Genomic DNA, 24283 nt, shown 5'->3' with positions numbered 1-24283 from the left:
TAAAGGAATACTATTGGTCCATTGATTCCAATTTTCCTGTAAATTGCGCCAGTACCTATGCTAACAATAAACAATAGGCCACAAGCCTCCAATTTATGATCAAGTGGGACCGATCATTCAGCACACCTGGGTCAGAGCACATCTGGATGGTTACGAACGTTTGGTGCATCTGGAGTTGACTTCTCTTATTTTTTTCTCTTAACAGAAAATTAAGATGAATTTAAGAGAATGTTGCTGCACGAGGTCCAATGACTAGCACTTTAGTAAACAAGTGAATTAATTAATTTCATGTCTTAATGACGACGCTGCTGCAGAGTACCGCTAGCTGCAATAATACTAACTGAGTAAAAACAACAGTAAGAGAGCGATTTACTGATGAGAGACAGTCTGTTGTACCACAGACTGGTATAAACAGAGAAAACCTTTCTGCTGACCCTGTGATAGATGAGAACAACACTGGTGACCGTTGTAACTCTACACATCAAAGATGACAGCAGTTGTAGTCTCAAAATGCTTAGAAGACATAGAAATTGAAAATGCACAATGAAAATGACACTAAACTCTACTAAGGAATACAAGACAAGCTTCTGTAACAGAGATCGAATTACTAAAACTTATCTACATTTTCATCATAAAACAACATACATTAAGCAAAAATAAGTGTTCTCCTGTGGAAGCTCTCAAAGACCCCTGAGGATTCATGGAACCCTACTTGCCTCAGGCCACAAACAAGCTAACCAGAAGTCTAAGAGGTTACTGGCACAAATAGGTCCAGAAGTTAAAAACTGAACAAAAAATGGTTCGGGTTAAAGTTGCATGGCATTGTGCACAGTTCTGTGTTGCTATAAATGTGAGGAGCTGAATCTCAAACAGCTCTCCATTTGAGAGGGAAGAAGCCGTGAATCCTCTGGCGTTGGTAGTGGTAAACTGTTGAATGACAGAGAGCTTTATCTGGAGCTAGATAAGGGAAGGTTGCAGCCTCCTGCAGATAGCGACGCAGCCACTGAGGATGAAAGACATCCTTTGTTGCCAACCCAGATTCAGCAAGGGAGCCTGTCAACAAAGCAGCTTTTGCTGGCTTTCTGCAGCAGAAAAAAAAAGAAAGATTGTCATATGGCCGCCTCACTCTTCTGTGGGCCCATTGTGCTGTCGTGTGATGTGCAGAAGTTGATTTCATAGTCGTATGAGAAGTATTTAACGGGCAGAGTGAGTTAAATGCAGAGATTCAGTAGGTTCAGCGGTGAAATGTGTCAGTTAGACGCCTGTATATCACTTGATGTTGTTGATGCTTTTGGGTCATCACACATGAAGTGAATATGTTTATTAGCCTCTAAATCTTGCCTGTGGGGTTAGCATCTCAAATTTACAATGGTTATATCCCATAAAGATAAATATGTTAGGATGAATAGAGGATTTTTCCTCATCTCCTGTCTCATCTAACACAAATATTACTTTAGCAAAAAACTTCAAACGTTTTAGTTTCTTTTGTGTTTGAAACAACGTCTTCCTCCGGTATTTTAACAATCCAACAAGAACCTTTTGGGGATATTCTACACAGGAACTACATTTCCACTTTTAGTGGTTCTAACAATTATTCCCCAAAACGTCCCTACAGTCCATCGAGACGCCAAACAGAATTATTTGTTGATACCAGGGAAGGAAAACTGAAAAGCTCTGGAACGCTGAGGGGAACTGCAGAGTTGGTGATTATACTCAGGGGGAACTTTTAGCAACTTCGTAACTTTGTTCCTGGGTTGGATACTGGATCGTTTGTCGGCGAGTATGCAAGTCTTTGCACTGATCCGATATCACGTCATCATTTATCAGCTAATTTTCGCTACAAAGGAACGACAACAACAACAACAACAACAACAACAACAACAACAACAACAACACGTGTCACTCGCTACCTGATCCGTTCTGCCCAATCCATACATCCCGCCTGATCTGTACTGCGCATGTGCAGCTCTCAACAGATCATTAACACATCCTCACCACACTCGTTAGCTATTTCCAACATCAGCTCTGGAAAAAACGTCCAAAATTGATGCACATGCGCAGTACCAACGTAACGTTCACCAGAGCTAGCGCAATGTCAGCAATCTGGCAATATGTTACACTGGAAAGTTCTACGGCATTCATTCTCTGTATGAATTTGTTCAGGTATCGGAATCAGGAAAGAAAAAAATGGTATCGGATCATCTCTATTTGTCAGTCATGTACATGTTTATTGATATTGCACCTGCGTTTCAAACTGGCAATGACTTCTTTAACTCAAAATGATACTGACTGCACCTTTATTATCCAGTGGTATGCCTGTATGCGACCAAATACACATACATCATGTTGGATTTAAGCAGCTGCTTAATTAGCAGTCCATTCATTCAGTATTCTGCAGTCATGTCAGCATGTGTTGCAGAGCCGATTAAATATTCAGACTTTGACATTTTTCTGTAGTGTGTTTGGCACGTTGCTGCAGTGCAGCGGTCCGGGGCCGCTAACACATATCATCCATGTTTATGCTTGTTGCTTTTGATTTAAATGAGGTTTGAATGAGGAGACAGAGCATGCCGCCGCCATCATTCAAGGGTGATTAGATGCTTTAATATAGGCACCAGCTGCTGCACACCGTTTAATCACCAGTATCAACAGGAGAGCCTCCAGCTCTGTATACAGCTACCCGCCACCTACAGGAGTCACTGCTCCTCACTCACACATGCATCGTTCTGAGCATGATAGTCTCATTTCTTTGGTCGCGTCACTATGTGGTTACGTTTAGTCTATACCAGGGGTCAGCAACCTTTACTATCAAAAGAGACATTTTAGGCAAAAAAAAAAAAAATCTGTCTGGAGCCGCAAAACATGTGATCATTGTGATGAAGGTAACACAGTTTATAGTCTAAGTATATAGTATATAAGTCTAATGCAGTGAGGGCCAAAAAGACAATGTACGACGGAGTATTAGGGCAACATTGAGGGAAAAAACATCTTAGATTTACAGAATAAAGTCGTAATATTACAAGAAAAACGTAATATTACGAAAATAAAGTCATAACTTTACGAGAAAAAAGAAAATAACACGTAAAATTACTACTAGACAGTTTTTTCACTTTTTTTTTCAGTCTTTTTTTCCAGCATTTTTTAAAAACCTTTTTTTTCCAGACATTTTTTTTATACGGACATTTTTCAAACTTTTTTTTCCAGATATTTTCAGTCTTTTTTTCCAGCATTTTTCAAACTTTTTTTATAGCCTTTTTTTTCAGACTTTTCAGTTTTTTTTCCAACATTTTTCAAATTCTTTTTTTCATACATTTTTCAGAGTCTTTTTTTGCAGCATTGTTTTAACTTTTTTTTAGACATTTTTTTCAGACTTTTTTTTTCAGACAGTTTTTTCAAACCTTTTTTTCAGACATTTTTCAGAGTCTTTTTTTCCAGCATTTTTCAAATTCTTTTTTTCAGATTTATTTTCTCCAACATTTTTCAGAGTCTTTTTTTCCAGCATTTTTCAAATTCTTTTTTCCAGCATTTTTCGAACTTTTTTTTAGACTTTTTTTTTCATACAGTTTTTTCCAAACCTTTTTTTTCAGGCATTTTTCAGACTTTTTTTGGGACATTTGTCGGACTTTTTTTTTTTTTTACCTTTTTTCAGAGTCTTTTTTTCCAGCATTTTTCAAATTCTTTTTTCAGACTTTTTTTCTCCAACATTTTTCAAACTTTTTTTTTCAGATATTTTCAGAGTCTTTTTTTCCAGACACTTTTTTCAAACCTTTTTCAGAAAAAAAAAAATTTCCAGCATTTTTCAAATTGTTTTTCTTCAGATTTTTTTTTTTTTACCTTTTTCAGACATTGTTTCGACTTTTCTTTTCCAATATTTTTCAAACTTTTTTTTAAGGAAATTTTTTTCAGACTTTTTTCAGTCTTTTTATCTTCCCCCTAACCATAAACCAGTGTGTTGAGTCGTCTAAACACAACCATAAAAACATAATCTTTAGTTGCCATAAAATGACATTGTAGGTATTTAAAAAAAAGAAAAAAGAAAAAAACTTGCTGTCTGATCTGGGAGTTGTTCGTGTTTTCATCTTAGAACTTTAACCCTTTAACCATCCTAGTAGCGTATGAACTAAACACAAAGTACAGCTGAGGCTGATGGGACTGTCATTAGTTTTGCTGGTATTTGGTCCTAAACTGTGACGGCGCTACATGGACGGTTTATTTTGTCACATATATAGAAGTGATTCTAAAGTTCAATAAATACTTAGACCATTAGATGATTTTAATGTTAGAATTGTTAAAACAAATGGGAATGTTTTCAACAGAATGTTGTTCCTGGCAAAGTGGGGAAGCCCTATTTAGAAAATCAGACATTAATAATGAATACATCCTGCAGCATTCTTACTTAGGTACCATCTGATGCCTCATTACAATCAGCTCAAATTAAGGGCTTGCAATTGGCAATCCATTATCATCAGGAATAATCAATTCTACAATTAAAATATAACCTGCACCATGTCCTTCAAGTGAATAGTATTTCATTTATACCAAAAAGCAAGAACTGGTCCAATTTATCGGTAAAGTAATGTATCAGTCTAACCTTAACCCACCAACTACGCCACAACGTTCCCATGTGCCTCTTCCATTTCTGGCCTCCTAAAAATGTCATGCTCCCTCTACGGGCCTCCTCGGTCTAAAGCTGGGGGTGAGATGCTGGAGCAAAAACACATTCAAGCAGCTTTCACGGACACGTGCAGGTACACAGACTCACACAGAACACCCAAAATACACAATGTGTCCAAACCGTGACCCCTTCTTTCTTACGACTGTGGTGAAAACAGAGCAATATTCTGTCAAAGAGAAGAGCTGGTATTTATTTTACTGCAAAGGTCAAAAAGCACGATCTTATTTCTCCTCCTCTCTCCTCCTACACACAGGCCATTCATTAAAGGCAATATTTACCTTGACATTTGAGGCTGACATCAATTCTTTTGGCTCGGTACGAGAGACAGGCAGTGATGGAAGACACGAAGAAAGACTGAATTCTGCTCTGCTATAAAGTTCTACGGACGGTGACGATGCAAGATGTTTTTGGTGACCCTCTGACCTTCAAAATAAAATAAAACACTTCCCAACTAACTGACAGAAAGATGGGTGAGCTGGATTTATAACACGACAAGATGAGAGCATCACTGCGAAACAGAAAGCGGCACAAAAGTCGTTGTACGTCGATTTGCTGAATTACACAGCACTAGTTGGAAGGAAACAGAGGTCTCCTGTGTCAAAGTCACAATCTGTGTTGACCCAACTATCCATCCCGACCTCCTGAAGAGGTTTTGTGATGTCTTACCAATGACTATGCAACATGTTTATGTCTTTGCTACTCACAGACATCAGTCATTAGTTGCACGGCCACAAGAGGTCCTTGTCAGGAGAATATACACATTCATTTCAGCAGGCCGATGCTGCTGCGTCTCTGCTGAGGACAGACTCCTTATTCTGGAGCCCCATGGGTGGACAACATTGCCATTTTTATTTCCTGTACAATTAGAGAAACTGTCACCCGTTCCTTTTGTTGGGTGTAATGGACATTGCACCCAGTTAAGGCCAGCGGGGGGGCAGACTACTTCGTCTAAAAATCTGCAAGGGTAATGAGCAATCTGCATGGGTGCCTGCCGAACCCACTAAACCCACAACATAAGCGTCAGGCTGATTCACAGTTATATCCCGTTCCATTACCCTTTTTTATTACTCATTTCCTGGGATCACCTTCCTCCATCACTTCCTCTGGTGCACAGTCAGGGCCCATTTCCTGCCTGCGCACGCCCAACAACACAGAACCTCGGAGCATATGGGGGAGCTCTACAACCTTCAACATGATGGATGTGACATCACATCCGACGCCATCATCGCCGCATGCTTCACGACAGAGGCCCACCGGGCCGGCCTCCTCGTCTCCATTTGCATTTTAATATCTCAGCAATATTTAATCCATTAGGTTTCCTCCAGGGCCGATTAGCGGAGGGTTAATTAAAGACGCGATTAGACCGCTCCAAACTTATAATGAGATGCTATCCCTGCCCGTGTGCTAACACCTCCCGCTGACCACGATGGCTGAGAGGACTCATCTATAAATATACTTAATACTACATCTCCCAGAATTACCTCGTCGGGACCCTGAGGCTGGTGTGAGTGATGGCAGAGGAAGCCGCGCTAATTTACACAGATAGTGCTAATCCTCAGATGCAGGGGGAAGGAAAAGTTATACTGAGTCAAATTAAATTACTGTTCAGTCTGGAAGTGAGAGCTGAGTGAGCACATGGAGGGTTAGACAGTCTTTCAGTTTGCTTTCAGCTCAGCCATCATCCTCAGATTGGGAGAATTTCTGACCCGAGCCCTCGCAGGCTAGCGCGCAGATTAGCCAGCAGCTGTCAGCGATCAGATCGACGGAGCCAAGTAAACATGGCTAGTGGCGACAACTTGAACTGTGACAATCAGTCAGTCAGGATTAGCCGCTATGGTGGGAGTCATATGGAGGCAGACACATGCACAGCACTCAGAGTTAATGAGTTCACTGAAGCTAAAAGGCTACACGCTAAAATTGGGCTCGTGGAACGGGACAGCGGATCATCACGTGCATATTTTTAACTTCCATAGAGTATATTCTTTTATTCATTTTAAGTCCCTAATCTTAACCCTCACCACTAAGTTCTTGACATTAGCTTGAAGGCTCGGAAAAACATGGATGTACGGTCCGTGATGGACACGTCGGAACTTTGAACTTTGAACTTTGATTCCTCTTCAAATTCAACATGCTCGCTGTTCGGATGTTGTAGCGGGCTCAGTTTTAAAGCAGTTTTCAAGGTACTGGCATCATATGAAACTAGAAAACCTGTCATCAACATGTCATACTAGCTTGTCGAGAAGGAGCCGAAATAACGCTCCAAAGTTAAGCTGAATTTTGGTGAGGAAAAACGTTCAAAGGGGTTCCTTGACTTCAGCGTTCAATAACAAGTACACAGTAAATTGTGACTTTCTACAACACGTGGTGTTTGCCGTCAAAACTAAGAGCCAATCAGCTCTTTGATCAGGCGTTTCCCATAATGCCCCTTGAAGAGCAACTGTGGCGCCTGGCTCTAAAAACTGCGGCCGCCTCGATCTCGTGAGGTAATCGTTGCCAGTGTTTTACAGCGGTGTGGGGTCACCTAACCTGAAGTAAAGACCACCTCTGCAATTATCATAAATAAATGTATATAACCTTTAAAATATTACCTTAACATTCAGTGGAAATGAGTTTTGCTATTTGACACAGAAAATCACACATATTTAGGGTTTATTATGGGGGGGACACTCTGCTTATATATATATATATCAATAAACTCACCGGCCACTTTATTAGGCACACCTGTTCAATTGCTTGTTAACACAAATAGCTAATCAGCCAATCACATGGCAGCAACTCAATGCATTACGTCATCTAGACGTGGTGAAGACGACTTGCTGAAGTTCAAACCGAGCATCAGAATGGGGAAGAAAGGGGATTCAAGTGACTTTGAACGTGGCATGGTTGTTGGTGCCAGACGGGCTGGTCTGAGTATTAAACTGCTGATCTACTGGGATTTTCACGCACAACCATCTCTAGGGTTTACAGAGAATGGTCCCAACAAGAGAACAGATCCAGTGAGCGGGGGTTGTGTGGACGGAAATGCCTTGTTGATGTCAGAGGTCAGAGGAGAATGGGCAGAGTGGTTGGAGATGATAGAAAGGCAACAGTAACTCAAATAACCACTCGTTACAACCAAGGTATGCAGAATACCATCTCTGAACGCACAACACGTCCAACCTTGAAGCAGAAGACCACCCGGTATAAGCAAGGTGTACCTAATAAAGTGGCCGGTGAGTGTATGTTGTCAAATTGTTGTCTTCATTCTGTTCTATTAATTAAACAAAATATTACAATAATGCAAGGGTGTGGATTAAGTAGTTGGAGCAAAGAATTAGTCCTTTGTGTGCACGATATATATATTTTTCTCCCCCCCGACACCTGCCGGGCTCCATCTCATTTATTTTCTTGATTTCTCCTGAACCGGCAGCGACTCATCACGGCGCTCTGATGAAGGCGTTGTTCTCTCGTGCTCTCTCTCAGGGGACCCAACCTTCAGACTAACAACACTGTTTCAGTGATTAATGCTAAAAACTGCAACAACAGCATAAAAACGGCCACATTAAAAATGGCAAATACAGACAACTGGCAGGCTTAGTATGAAAAACATCTAAACCTCATGTTAGTTGAACCCTGCTGCTAACACTCGGTAACATGAACACACATATAGAAAGAACATACAACCCACACAGTGATGCTGCCTGCCAGCGCCCCCGGGGGAGACCTGCACAGCTCACTGCAACAACCTTACAGTATGTTATATTAAGAACATACTTTATTCTAAAATGCACGTTCACTGCCGACTTCCAACACACGCTCCGCAATATTTGGAATTCATTTCGGAGGTGTGAATGTGATGAGTGATCAGGTATCCTACACACTGAACTAAACTCCATTAGACATTCAACACTGCGCTATATTCAGGTGATCACTATACCTCCGAGCACAGGCAGGAGTCACGGCACACAGCTCCCTGCTGGATGCTACACTGTAGTGCTGCTACGATCAATCAGACACTGATTGTCTCTCCATAGGCCTGATGGAGGAGAGCCAGGTATGAGCTGAATGCTATAGAGGCTGGCACAGGATCAAGCATGCAGCTTAGGCAGCGGTATACTAACAACAGTGTACAGCTCCAGTGTGTTTTAGGTGGAAAAATGATGAGCTTTAAAATCAGACAAATAGTTCCTTCTGTCACCGCTGTTCCTCTGACCAAGTCAAGACAATCTCATTCTGACTCAATACTTAGCTATGTCTTTTCTTCTGCAGCTGACATTTTTTGAAATGTAAGTGACTGATAGCGGGTAAAGAGGCTTATATATTATCGAAGCACAGCGTGAGGAAATGTGTGAATTCCTGGCTGTGATTACTTGCCAGACAATTCTGAGAGCAATACTCAATATGCCAGTCACAGCGTGACCTCACACAGTCACACTCCGTTTACACACCCAGGAATATAAAAAGGAGCAAATGAACAAAAATAAATAAAGAAAACATTTTTTTTATTCAGTGGAGGCTCATTTGGCCTCTGTACTGTGTTACCTGACAGTAACACAGTACAGAGGGCTGTTGTAATCCTCTGGTAGGTAGCAGGCTGACGTTGGGCCACCGGCTGGAAATGTTGTGTCTGAGACATGACAGTGACAATGAGTGTCTGACAATAGCTATCTGATATGTATTGTGCAGCAATTACAGACTGCGCAGAGGCTGCCTGAGTGTCATGCTGGTGGTGATGAGGAAGAACACCGCACCATCGTGTGAAGTCCCGCACGATGCAATCACAATCTAAAGACGTTTGTGTGAACGGCGTTCCTGAGCTCATCTCCTTCCGCTGCCAGTCATTCAGGGTTCAACCAGGACCTGTTTATTTTTTCACTGAAACTAGTATGGGAGATATTTTAGTATTCTTTATCTTCCTCTATCTCTATTGACTATTTTCATGGCACTAAATCCATGTTATTAACCATTTCTTGTGTTCAGTTTATTTTCGTAAAAAGCGTATAAATGCCATGATAATGCACGAGCCGTTTAGCGTGCAATAAGTACGCCTTTCTTGATTTCTGCGTGTCATTTGTACGCAATGTATCCTCTTCTGACTGCAATGTAAACGCATCCGTACGATGAGTCAATAACGTAAAAATGATTGAGGTCATGTCGTACAATAAGTCAATATATGTATAAGCACTATTTGCGTTATCCTTTGTACTCTATATTATTGAACAAATATTACTATGTTAGTCTTAGAAGTCTCTCATGAACACAGTTCCCAACCCCGATATTGAGAAACTCTGAAACAAAAGTCATTATTGACGAGCCAATACGAAGGTTTGATCTTAAAATGACCTAATCTTGTCTGAAAGTAATTCGTAAACCCTCACCTTTCATTTCCAATCACGATGCTGTTACTGTGTCTGATCTCTTATCGTGAATCCATGTGACCTCTGACTCTGACTCTTCTCAGAAGGATGCGGCCAAAAGACACAAGCTGAGGGTCTTATAATGCGGGTGGATGATACTGTATGTCCAGAGAGGGTGACATGGAAAGGTAACATTCCACAGAGAGGTGAACTGATCCGAGTCGTGGGCCACAAACACTCCTATCACCAGACTCGACGACCGCCACAATGCGCTCCACGTTACGGGTTGAACTGCCTCTCGACCCATCTCACTCTCTCATCAGAGCTCTTTTATCTCTGCTGATTTACAGGTTGATAGGTCCTAATGCTTTTTTCTCCTCCTCCACAGTCATCTCTGGTGCTCTCTCTGTGGCTCAACACTTTATTGAATTCATGTCAAGCTTTACATACACAGCCATGTCGGACATAACAGCCACTGGACCTTCACAGCAACAATAACCAGGGAGCGCTTTAATCTGCAGCTTTTTCTTTGTCATTTCAGGGAACGTTAGCAAACGCGCCATATTGATTGGAATTTTCAAAGCCGTCAAAATAAGCATCGGTAATTGAACTTCAACCAGGAAAAAAAAATCAATTGAAAGGGGCTCTGCCTTTACGCTTTGCACTCTGTGCATGCTGATTTTCTATTGAGAAATGCTTCAGCCAATAGCCAGTCACGTTTCTGACCTTGTTCTTAGAAGAGGACAGATGTTGTAAACCATAGACATATACAGTGTACTGTACAAGGAAGGAAGATCTGCACATGCATCCCCCTCACTGTAAACAGACAGCATGGAAACAGACCGAGCACGAGCTGACGCCATCTCTAAAGTCATCAGGGCTTCATGGTCGGAGAGAGAGATGCTGGCTGAATGTCATTCTCCCTGTGAGGCGGTCCCACAAGGGAACACACATCCTGTCCACTCTGAGATCAGCTCAGGATGAGAGTGGGAGGTCATGGTTAATTCAATCACCTGTATGTTTGTGTTCAGGTACATTAATATAATACAATAATGTTAGTATTACCGCCCACCGCCACCAGACGTAGGAGCTGCAAAGTGGGAGGACTTATTTCAGCTGTCCGAGGCTCGGGAGGTGAAAGTTCTGTATCATTTCTGAATTGACAGCGAGTGTGTTTATATTAGAGCTGTCAATCGATTCCAATATTTAATCGTCCATAATTAATCGTACATTTATCGCACGTTTGTTTATCTGTTCAAAATGAACTTTAGAGGGAGATTTGTGAAGTATTAAAAAAAAATCTCATCCACATGGGAGTGGACAAATATGCTGCTTTATGCAAATGTATGTATATATTTATTATTGGAAATCAATAAACATCACAAAACAATGACAGTTATTGTCCAGAAACCCTCACAGGTACTGCATTTAGCATAAAACAATCTGCTCCAATCATAACATGTCAAACTGCAGCCCAACAGGCAACAACAGCTGTCAGTGTGTCAGTGTGCTGACTTGACTATGACTTGCCCCAAACTGCATGTGATTATCATAAAGTGGGCATGTCTGTAAAGGGGAGACTCGTGGGTACCCACAGAACCCATTTACATTCACTGATCTGGAGGTCAGAGGTCAAGGGACCTCTTTGAAAATGGCCATGACAGTTTTTCCTCGCCAAAATTTAGTGTAAGTTTGGAGCGTTATTTAGCCTCCTTCATGACCAGCTAGTCTGACCTGGTTGGTACCGATGGATTCTTTAGGTTTTATAGTTTTATATGATACCAGTATCTAGCTTTAAAACTGAGCCCTCTACAACCTAAAAATCACAAGTTGCGTTAAAGGTACTGTTTGTAACTTCTTACACTTACACTCTTATAAATCATTGCGGATCGGTGTCGGGCGAGGAGCGCTGTAACCTTCGCCCCGAGCGTTTCAAAGCCGACCTAGAGCCGGTGGCGGCGCACCGCCTCTTATGCGGGACTCCCCAGCCTGCCGTGTGTCGCTCACACCCTCCAGCTGGCTGTTAACGAGGGTCTTTTGGTACAGAGAAGTACTCGTATCGGTACTCGGTATCGGCGACTACCCAAATGTAAATACTTGTACTCGGTCTGAAAAAAGTGGCATCGGTGCATCCCTAAATCTAACGTTAACGTTATCTCTGTTGATCCAGTCCGTTATTGGCTGTTTGACGGCCAATTTGTTTCATATGTGGCAGCAGGGTGTCGAAATGGTCAGAGGACGGGATCACACCGGTCCAAACCAGACACAGACGTTCAGGACCGGAATGGAAATCTCAAAGGAGAACATTCTGGCTGTAGCATTGTTGTCGGAGAAGCCAGTATTTCAATTCAGCATGTTTCCTTAATGACATATCATTGTCATTTTATGATTTATGACCGTACATATAGTACATATTGGTCCTTTAAATCGTCCAGGACTTTTTTGCTTCTTTGATGAGGAAGTTTGAGCATATCAGTGAAAGAAAACTATAAATATTAATATACTGTATAGTGTTCAAAAAATACCAACTAGTTCAAGGTAGTAAAACATGAAAAATGAAAAAGGTTGAATTCCTTTATGGAATAAGAATCCTGACACAGAAGCACTGGTTTTTCTTTTTTCCTTTTTTAAAAACAACCAACAGGATTCACTGTGATTTACGCTCCCTGTAACTAATGACAGCGTTTTGCTTTTAATGGATTCTCCGAGGGCTTCCAGTAATTCATAAACACATTCGTTTGCATTCATTTTTGATCCCGACACCAAACACATGATTATTCAGCTCCGATCGGAGTGAGAAAAGATAATGAAGTTTGACTGTGACAGAGACAAAATGGTGAGAGACAAAGAGTCAGGAAACGAGACAAAGCACGAGAGGAAGAGAACAAAGATTCAGAGATGGCTAATGAGGAAATCATTACCTCAGTAGCACAATCACAGCTTCTGTCAACCAATCAAAAAACCTCCAACAAAACCTGACACTTTAACTTAAATGTTATAGACAATTTCTGTGACAGCAAATTGTTTCATGACAATAAAATCCAGCACACAAAGCAGATATGCAGAGACCTCCCTCAATATTCAAAGCCTGCCACGGGCTCTTTCTGGTGAGGGCAGCACTTTTACAGATTCAGATTAAGCCAGTTGGGTTTGTAACAACTCACACGGGAGCAGAGATCTCCTTCCTCGGTCAGAGATTGGATCAGAATAGCAATTTCTCCTGAAAAAATCATCTGCTGAGTCACAGACGTCTCTTTCCCAATGGAAGTCTATGGGGAAAAGTATTTTTGGGCCCGATGGCATACCGTGACTGACCTGGAAGTTGTAGTGCCGCCGTTTGGCCACTACGAAAATTAGCTTCACAGCCCGGCGCTCTTCCTGGAGGGTTGGGTGATACTGAACAAGAACGAGTCTTCTCATCACTACTGCACAAACCCAACATTTTTAAACAGCCGAGCTACCGTCAATAGCGACCGCAATTGATATCACAATTGATTTCCCTGCATATTTTTTTTCATGTCAAGCCATCAAACCTATGAAAGAAAAGTTATTATGCTGTCTGAGTGTAGGCTCAGACCTCTGGGTCTGACCAGCCATCTCTATGGTTTAAACAGACACATAGTTTCCTATTCCCTGTCTTAAATGATCATCAGTTCAACAGACTCACGTTGCAAACAAGCTCTCAGTCTAATGTCTGCCTCTCTCAGACACATATACAGTCACACTCGCCCATATGTTCCCACACTGTAGCTGCAGGCCATCATTCAGTTTCTTGCAAACATCATGTTGCCGGACAGGAAGGAGTCTTTTTTCCTTCCCAGATTCTTTACATTCTTCCTTAGCAGCAAGGCCCATTTATAGCAAATGGTCCGAGCTAATTCCCACGGCAGCGGCTTCTACAAATGGTCTGCTTCACGTTGTTTCACCAGTAAAGTCGCTCCCTGAACGAGAACATGGGCTACATCTCCTTATCCAAATAATCACAGGAAGCTTGACAAACGGCCCCGTTGCCAAACATGTGTGACGTCCATGATACCCGAGCTCTCCCGTGTCCCTTTGCCAACAAAAATAAAGATTTTCCCAAAGTCCTCCCAGTGGGAAAATGTTACAGCGTAGCATTCCTCGTTTCCCCATCTCCACCACAGCACCACCACTATGAGAGCACACTCTCTTCTACTCATCAAGCTTCACTTATTGTCATGCTATAACACAGAGTTGAACAACGAAGTGCAAGTAAACAATCCCTTTATGCTGCAAAAGAAAAAAACAAAACAATCCAAAACCAAACTATTTATTTTATATGGTGGATTACGGAGGATGAGTTGAGTCTCACAGTCTGAGGAAAGAAGCTGCTCTGTAGTCTGGTGGTCCGACAGTGGATACTAGAGATGTCCCGGCACCATTTGTTCCTTCCGATACCGATTCCAATACCTGGACTTTCAGAATCGCCTAATACCAAGTAACGATCTGATAACAGCAGGATAAAAAAAATATATAGTTATTATTATTATTAAAGGGACTGTTTGTAACTTCTTACACGTATAAATCATTGCAGGTCGGTGTCCCATGGTCGCTCGCGTGTGTCTACGCTGTTCAGACTCAGACTCCAACACAAACTACAGTGAAGCACCAAAACCTCTTGGTTGTATCTAGTGAAGCCCGTCCGTTAAACAGTGTTGGCCGCGGTCGGAGGACGCGGGGGAGACCGTAGCCTTGAAAAAAATCAAACATGCTAGACTTTCTGTCAGGACGTCGTGAGGCGTCCCAGATGCGGCGTTGATTGTCGTGTACTATGACACACTACACAAGATAAAACTAGACTAACTAAAATAGATTTTCTCACACAACACTCATTTATCGTTCCCGATCCCCTACGACGGCCGCGTCAGGCTATAATCGGGCTGATATGGTGTAGTCTGAACCGGGCATTAATTGGCCCGTTTGATTTGACGGCAATCGATCAGGATGATAAATACACTCAGTTGCCAGTTTATTAGGTACACCCTGCTGAAACTAATGCAGTCTAAAGCCACTACTTTCCGCCGCTTAATACGAGAACCCTGCGATACATTCCACCTTCAGGAGGAAAGTTACAACATTCAGTTTTTTGTTGAGAGTGTTTTAGATCATTTGAGGATGTAGTTTGTGGTGCTGTTGAGACGGACTAGTAATGAGTATCAGTCTGGTACTTGTGTTTTTTCCTCTCACATCTCTTGTTGTGGATCTCAGCAGGTCTATCAGGTAGAATAAAGGAATCTACCAACCAACCACAGCTGCAACATGTCTGCCACATCAACACAAAGCATCCTGGTGTCTTATCACTTATTCATTAAGCGATGCCACCGCCTCTTGCAGACGATACACTGGAAAGGTTCCAAAAGCTTAGAAACCATGTGGTTGCTTTAGCCATCTGCAGTGGGAACTCTCACTGTTGCACTCCACTCAAAAGAGCAACCTAGCACGATGTCCTCGTCAATACAGACATAACATCCCAGTATCCTCAGACCTATACTGACTGCCTCCTCAACCAGCCACCTACAACAGCAAACTGAGAGAGGATGGAGGGAGGAATCCATATGTTAGATAACAGCAGCGCAGCGTACCTGGGACAATAAAAGTAATCCGCCGGATCAATTAAAAACTGTTTTGGGATAAGATGAGTTTGTGGCAACATGTGGTAACAGTGGTGATTGAAGTATCAACCGTTTATACTGAGGTAACTGCCCCTTCAATAGCTCTGTTTTTTGTACCATTGTGGAATGTGTTGCCAATCAGAGAGCAGGGCTGCTTTATGATGAGGCTGTGGATGGAGCAGGTTCATTTGTTAGGTTTGCTGGATCAGACAAAAATAGACATATTTATCTGCTTTGCTTTTCCAGATTTTATTGCCAACTCCTAAAAGCATCGTTAATAATTTCACATGGAGACTCACACTTTAAAGCTACATTAAAAAGATACTGCTGTTGCACATTTCTTAATTAAGACTGCAGACAATTACCTTCCTGGTTCCATCACAGCTGCAGATTCTAGCCTACGCCTGCTTTGCAGATGTTAAAGCTGCACTAATTCATATTTTGAATGACGGTATATACAGTATGTGAAATGTGCCACTCATAGTGGCAAAAACCCTTCAGGTTGATGGAGCATTTTAGCATCTTTCAGCTCATTGTTTTTGTTGTCAGTTTCATTGCTTTTATCAACCTCATTTGCAGCAGGCAGCTGTTTTACTTTACTTTATTTTACTTTGACTTTATTGTCCATCTTGGTGGAAATTTGTCTTTGGCTTCTCTAGTACATAAAAGATAAATTCAGTGGTTTCAGTGAGAAAGCTCTGATAAACCCTCTGTACACTACCTGCCCAGCACCAAACAGCAGACAGACGCAGTCAGCGACTAGCTGGTGAACAAAGTGGAGCATTCACTCTCATTCCAACTCGTCGGATTACCAACGCTCGGTCAGTGGCCCTACGCTTCAAACTGCGACGCTCTTAACTTCCAAAGTAGGTTTACTTAGTTTTTATGTTAACTTGGTTAGGTTTAGGTAACGATCGTGGTTTGGGTTAAAATAAATAAGTTTGTTACGCAAAGGAAGTACTTTTGTTATGTGACTTGTGTACGTGACGTTAGTTAAGTACGTAACTTAAAATGACATAAGTCAACGTTGACTTTTGGTTTCACACGGGACACGGACAGCGGTCTCCTGGGTGAAAGGCCTGTGTTTGTTTGACCCATTCATCCACTCTGACCTCCTCCCGAAGCAGACTTTCTTGCTCAACAAACTACGTAGTTAGGTTTAGGAAAAGATCGACTTGGTTGGGCTTAGGCAACAAGTTACTTAGTTAGGTTTAGGAAAAGATTGCAGTTTGGGTTTAAATAACACCGGAAATGCTGTAACTTACAAATAAATAACAAATAAATCAACTCAGACTTGTGGTTTCACACGGAACACAAACACCAACCTCCTGTTTTTTTTTTACCCCCGCAATCCAGCTCAACCTCCTCCCTATGCGGCGTTCGCCGTTCTTTATACTTCCCGGTTCACGATTACATGAATAACATACGAATTGATTTTGTGCTGACCAACACAAAACGAAATGTTTAAAATTCGTGTCTACGTACACTAATCAATACATTACATTTCATGAGTATTTCATGAACTGCAGTGTGACTGGGCTGAATTCTATCATACTCATTTGCATCTAAAAGAAGCTGTGTATTATCCAGAGTAAATCAAATACTCTAAATGACACTGTGGATGTGCTGCCCGGAGTAAAACGGTTTCCCACTTGGAACCTTTTTTTAAAATACTATACTGCCCTTAATATGCTGTCCACCTGGCACCTTTACACACCACTTTTCATCCATTTCATTTGAATTTCACACTGAGCTCGGGTCAGGGGGAGTGGGGGGTGTGTTTCAGGGACGTGCCTGCATCATAATGCATCATGTAGTGCAGCAGAAACAACACTGTACCTGCTCAAAGAGAATGAGAGGAGGCCGAAGATGTGCACAAACCTCAGCTATCCAACTGGGAACATTTTGTAACTGTGCTTAGTCATCGGTTCACTATGTGTGGACGAACCACTATCTGTTGTTTGACCACACGTTTTAACTATGCATTTCCACCGAGACAGAGAATTTACGAGTATGGAAAATTAGAATTTCACATTTGACAGTTTTTACTCCAGGACGGCGAGCACAGTGTTGCGAGACGGTCGTGGGATAGCTGTGAAACAAGTCCCTGGAGCCCTGGATGTACTAATACACAGAGAATCTGGTTGGTGGTGTCTCATTCTGCCGGCCAGAGGAGCCCTGTGATGGCCACTGACCCTGAGGGACGTCTCTGAGATGAGAGGGAAAACCACCGTGCTCCACACATGAATATATTACACACCATATGCACTGAGTTACAGCGGGATTCACATCAAAAAAAATAAATCAACTGCAATGCAGTCCTGACAACATCTGGCCAACAAGACCTTGATGAATACTTTTTGTGAAAAATACAGCGTGGTATAGCCCTGAAACTGAAACTGGGCCAGCGATGTCACCAGCTCCCTAAAAATGCACTTGTTTTCATCCTACCTCATCAAAGCCGCTGTCCTCTTTCTTGAAAGCTGCAAAAAGAAGAAAGGAGGAGAGAATCAGACACTGCCTGTATTGACATCTTTTGAAGAATGAACAAAATAATAGTGTAACGGTAGAGATGCAGCACAGCACACAACCTCGTCGCTGGAATTCATTCTGTACTCATTAAAAGCAGCGCGGGTCCAGGTTTGGATTGAGTTCACTAGGCCTGGTGTCAACTCACTTTTCTCAAGGAGTTTCATCAGAGGAGGGCAGAGAGCAACACTAGCAGGGATGGAAACATTACTGACTTATTCTACCCAAGTAAAAAAAAACAGTAAAAACTGGGACATTTTAAATCTTTCCAATCTTCAAATGCAATTTGACGTACTGTATGTTTGGATGGTAATTTTGATAAGTTCGTATGCATTCATCTCTTCTTATACAAATGTTTGTTTTATACACGTGTCTAATAATTATTTTGCGATCTTGCCTGAACCTGAGCGTTCGCGATACCTTAATAAATGAAGGTTGATCGCCGCCATGTCCCTTCAGTCTTCCCCTGTCCAACACAGTGGCTGATCCAGACTTCTCTACATATCTGACTGAACCCTGTTAGGCTAAGTGTTGTATGAAAATAACCAACGTGTTAATAACCAACTGTTTGATCTCTGAATTTATATATATACTGGAAACTTGTAATTGGTGGATTATTTCTCTGTTGTTACAATGCTATACAATGTGTTGTTGACACCAGCGCAAACGGGCCTTACGGTGAAGGGCAGTCATTGCAGGCTTCCTGGTAGCCTTATAAGAATACACTGTTTACCATTGGTAGAGCATTTTGGGAAATTTTTCTTGGGCGCTACCCACATAATCAGCTGTGCTGCTCATCCCACAAATGCATGATCCTTACAAGTTGGACATCATTATGAAGGTAAATAGACAGGCTTTCCAACCATGTCAAATACAATGACCATTAGCATTGTAACAACAGAGAAATAATCCACCAAACACAAGTTTCCAAACTTTTTTTTCCCAGTTTATATATATATATATATATACATACATACTGCATATATCATATCATAGTGACCTTGACCTTTGACCGCCAAAATGTAATAAGTCCATCCTTGAGTCCAAGTGGACGTTTGTGCCAAATGAAGAGATTCCCTCAAGGCGTTCCTGAGATATCGTGTTCACAAGAACGGGGCGGTCAAACTAATGTGTGTTCCAGGGGAACAAGTTTCACATTTCATTAATATATAATATGTTACATGTATTCATTGCAGGCAGAAGAGACTACAAATCTGTCAAAACTTCTAAAAGTAAAAGCATATAAAAAGCTTTTCAGTTATTTGTGATGTCTAAATAAATCCACAATGACAATCTACTGTGTTCCTCTCATTAATTGCAGAGGAAGACAGTGTTATACAGTACTTGGCATCAATATCCCTCATATTTATGAGGAGGAGGAGGAGGAGGAGGAGGAGGGGAATAAACTGTTTAACTGCAGCTTTGATTTCTGAATCACTCTCATAGCTCAAGAAGCTTGTGGAGAGCATTATTAACAGGCAGATGATGATTTTTCTGTTATTAACTCGTCATGATGATTATGTTGTCTAATGAGAAAGGCAGTGCAGATGGTGAAAGGACCGGGTGCTGTGGGGGTGAAAATGACTTTGTTTTGATGTCAGAGCGAGCGTTTGGAAGCATTGTCAGCCTCGGTCACTGAGCCGTTAAACCGCTGCTTGCTTCTCCTCAGAGGCTCAGTTAGTACACACACATTCCCCCAAAGACTTCCCAGACACTCCAGACAGCATAATCACAGCCGCAAATCCACACTCAGTACAATGGATTAGACTGCAGGTAGACAATAAAGCTTCTGCACCGGCTCACATGTAAGATTTAGTGCTCACTGTACAGGAAACACATTTTACATTGTCAAGTTTAATGGGTTTTTAAAGGGACTGTTTGTAAGAATCAGAAATGTCTTATTAACAGCGGCACCTGTGACCGTTAAGTCAACGAAAGTCAGTATCCTGTTGCTCGCGCTTGTGCTCGCTCTACATAGACATGAACGGGCATAGCTCAAAACAGTGAAGCGACATCGTCAGCTAAAAGCACAATATCACTCTATATTTCAGCTGCTTGGCAGTAATGTTAGCTGACCAGACAAAGGTCTCTCCATGAATCAATGCTGATCCTAGTGTTGGCTTTTCCTGCCTCAGCCTCCCGACCGCGGCCGGAGGGAACGGGGGAGACGCCGGAGTTTTGGTCGGAGACGATAACATTTCTCTCTGTAGAGCCCCGTCACTTCACAAGACACGGGAAACCTCTGTTGGTCTGGAGGAGCTGCAGCAGTTATTTCTGTACAAACGTCCACTGTACATTCACTAGATATTCTCAGAGACTCCGGTCCTGGAGACCAAAGCTACGGTCTTCTCCGCGTCCTCCGACCGCGGCCATCACTGTTTAACAGACGGGCTTCACTAGATACAACCAAGAGGTTTTGGTGCTTCACTGTAGTTTGTGTTGTAGTCTGAGTCTGAACAGCGCAGTCACACACGAGCGCGCATAGGACACCAACCCGCAATGATTTATACGTGTAAGAAGTTACAAACAGTCCCTTTAACTAGATATTACTGGAGCTGAACGATTTGTAAGAGAAAAAGATTTTTCTGACCAATATTGCGTTTTAAATTGTTTATATTATTATGTCTATGTATTAAACTCCAGGCCTGTATTCAATATAGTTTAATATAAAGTATTATCACAAATAGTAGTCCTATCTTGTTTCTACATCGTGTTGTTGAGGTCCTTCGTCATCTAAACTAACATTTATTCAAATTACCGGTCATTTGGCTTGTAGATCTTAATGTCATATACCTACCCGTTCGTAAATTGGACCTGCAGGCTACCACTAAGACGCACCGTGTCGTCTTTAGCTGCAGGCTACCGCTAAGACGCACCGTGTCGTCTTTAGCTGCAGGCTACCGCTAAGACGCACCGTGCCGTCATCTACATGTTAAAGCCAGCCTGTGCAGAAAGCATGTACTAAAATACACTTATTATGCAACTTTTTGCTCGTGTGATATGAATAGAAATGTTTAGAAAACTTTCCAGATTTCCATGACATACAGATCGGTGATGTGTGTCTGAAGGAGGGACACTTAGTGAAGAATGTCACAACATTTGGATGCTGATGCTGAGAAGCTGTCACAGCGTTCTCTCTCACTGCAAATATACTAGATTTATTTCCAGAAATAATAGAGTCACTTTCTAAAGGAAATGATGAGAAGGAGACATAAGAAAGTAAGACGACTGTTTTGTCCCAAAATCACTGCAGAAAAAGACAAAAAAAGCTGCCACATCTTCCTTCCTCTACCCAGAACACCTCATTACTGCTTCTACAGCTTCTCATACTGCATCTCCCACTTGAGAGAGACTTTGACGTGACATCCCTAACACACACAACGAGCGGCCGAATCACAGAAAACGAAAGGGGCACACTGGATTTATAAGACAAGGCAAAGCGAGAGCATCTTTCTAAGAATCCATCGGTACCAACCATGTCATACTAGCTTGTCGTGAAGGAGGCTAAATAATGCTCCAAACTCCAAAGGAAAAACTGGCATGGATATTTTCAAAGGTGTAATAATGCAATAATTAATATATACATACATTTGCATAAAGCAAGCATATACTGCATGTCCAATTGATTGACAGCCAGACTATTTTATGATTGCGTCTGACTATTGAAGAAGTTGTCTAAAAACAAAGTGCTTTCTGAGCTGAGAGGGTTTAGAGACGAGAGAGAGATGTCTGCCACACACACCGAGACCAGCAGGCTTACTATTGTCCTTGTTTTTACCATCCACACTAGAATGGGAGTTTTCACACTTTCATCCACTCTTAAAAGCATTTTTTCAAAAGCTTCTTTTTGGAGTGAGAAAACGTGACATTACAGATCTTTTTTTTAAGTAAGTGCTGGCATGACAGTCTGAAAAGTTGTGTTTTACAGCCTGCAGTGGTAGATGGCTGAAGATGACTGCTGTCCTGACTTCAGTTCATTCCACCAGTCCGGGCCAGAGCAGAGAAGAGTCCTGACCATGCATATGCAGCAGGGAGGGGCATACTCTTCATCACACATCCGCATCTTGAAGCTGCTGCCCCACTCTGATCTGAGGCCTGTACTACGAAGCGGGTTCAACATACCCAGGGTATCTTGTCGTTATCTGGCTTCACTAACCCTAACAACCGAGATCACGCTAAGCAGTCCTACGAAGGTGGTTATCAACTCGGTTCGTCAACCCAGGGTTTCTCTGTCTGGATACGAGCGCGTTCACATGAACGGGGCGGGGATTGCAGCGTCTGACCAATCACAGATATGGACAAGTCTACTGTCAGCACAGCGGCACATTTTACAAACCAAGGGCAGACTATAATATTACACAAATATGAAGAAGTTTTAAACATAATCCAGACGAATAGTAAAACAGTTGAATCTGCCAAATGCAGGAAGGACAGCTGGCAAAGAAAAAAATGCCGATGTGTGAATGTGTTAATGAACAGATTTATTAATTTAATGGAATACTCAAAAGTCAGATATAGTCGACTAGATGGGGCAGTGATATTATAGAAAGTTTCAGAATGGAATAGATTACCTGTTATTATGCCCTTTGGTAATGAGACAGCGTGTGTGACTATTTCAGCCTTCTTTCAGCTGCGTCTCCGGCGGTGTGAAACGGACTCGAGAGCAAGTAAAAAAAATAAATATAAAAACATAATTCAAAGCAGTAAGCACCCAGCATACAGCCAGCTGTCCTTCCTGTATTTGTCAGTTTAAACTGTGTTGTTTTTTTCCTTGATTATGATTTAAACTTATATTATATATTATATATTATAATATTATCATACGATCTGCTCACTCAGCTCTGATTGGTCAGCAGGAGGTGCTTTCATACGACTTGATCTCTTATCTGGAACATAACCATGGATGTATTAAGAGAACTGGATCTAGCGTCGGAGGCGGGGCCCCGGTCATTCCTATGAGAGTTGCTCAGTGACGCATGAAGCCTAAATGGCTCGACTTCAGTCTGGAAAAGTACTCGGATCTTGGCGGAGTAGCGTCCGAGATGATTTGGTCACAGGTCCTAACGTCACGCCGTCGTCACGGCTTGCGCTCCAGCCTCGGTCTGGGTCTCACTCACATGAACGGAGGAAGGGAAATAACTCTGGATTCGGCTATTAGTGCGTTTTACAACTTTAGAAACTTAATTTTTTAAATAAGGGCTATTAGAGTGTTCATACTGGGTTGATTCACCACAAAAAAAGTATCCGCTGAGTTACAGACGTCTCTTTCCCGATGTAAGTCTATGGGAAAAAGTCTTTCTGGGCCCAATGGCATCACGTGACTGACACGGAAGTTGCAGTACCGCCTTTTGGCCACTAAGAAAGTCGGGATCGACGACCGGCGCTCTTCCTGGGTGGGGGCTTGAACATAACCTGCTCCGGAGCGGGTTAGCTGTTCAGCATCTGCTACCATGGCGATCTACCCCGGTAAGAAGAGAACCACCTGCGTAGGATGGAAAACCCTGAAGGGTTAATCCTGAAGTCACCTCGCTAACCGCAAATCCTGCTTCGTAGTCCAGGCCTCTGGTGGCCTCTCTGCAGATCCTCAGGAGCAGGTGTGGGTTAATTGCCTTGCTCAAGGGCACCTCAACAGCAGTAATGCTCAGTTAATTCACTTCACTGCCCAGCTTTATCCTGCAGGTCTGGGGATTGGACCGACCTTTCGGTCACATCTGCAGGAAAGCAATAATTAGCTCTTTTGAGGGGAGGAGAGGAAATCATTTTTGACTTTCATCCCTAAAACTGTAAAAATTGTTTTAGTGTAATTCAAAGTAAAAAAAACAAAAAAAGGCTTTAAAATGCCATAAATGTGGAGAGTGATTTTCTGCCTTAGTTAAGCCACCCAATCAGGTTAGAACCTACTCTTTAATCCAACAAGTTCATCTTGGGGTCAGGACCCCCAACACAGTCACTACATTTAATCTATTTGATTCGTGATTCATTTCCCTTTTTTATTGTGACGCTCAGCACGACTTTCAACAACGTATTTTTATTATCCAGATCGGGGTTCGGCCCATGTAAAAGGCGCCAGGGGTCTGTGGCGTTGTCAGCAAGCCACCCGACTCGTCTTG

General features: G+C 42.1%; 1 protein-coding gene across 1 annotated transcript in view; it reads right to left on the bottom strand.

The window, feature by feature from the left end:
- cdk14 (cyclin dependent kinase 14) overlaps positions 1-24283 on the bottom strand; it is a 166271-nt gene that overhangs the window by 137008 nt on the left and 4980 nt on the right. Inside the window, exon 2 of the mRNA XM_074652582.1 lies at positions 18096-18127. Within this exon, the coding sequence (XP_074508683.1) occupies positions 18096-18127 (32 nt within the window). The remainder of the gene's footprint in view (positions 1-18095; positions 18128-24283) is intronic.

This window comes from Sebastes fasciatus, chromosome 12 (genome assembly GCF_043250625.1).
Source record: "Sebastes fasciatus isolate fSebFas1 chromosome 12, fSebFas1.pri, whole genome shotgun sequence".
NCBI classification, from domain to species: domain Eukaryota; kingdom Metazoa; phylum Chordata; class Actinopteri; order Perciformes; family Sebastidae; genus Sebastes; species Sebastes fasciatus.
The sequence above is the reverse complement of the archived record's forward strand: the minus strand, read 5'-3'. Positions and strand labels throughout refer to the sequence as shown.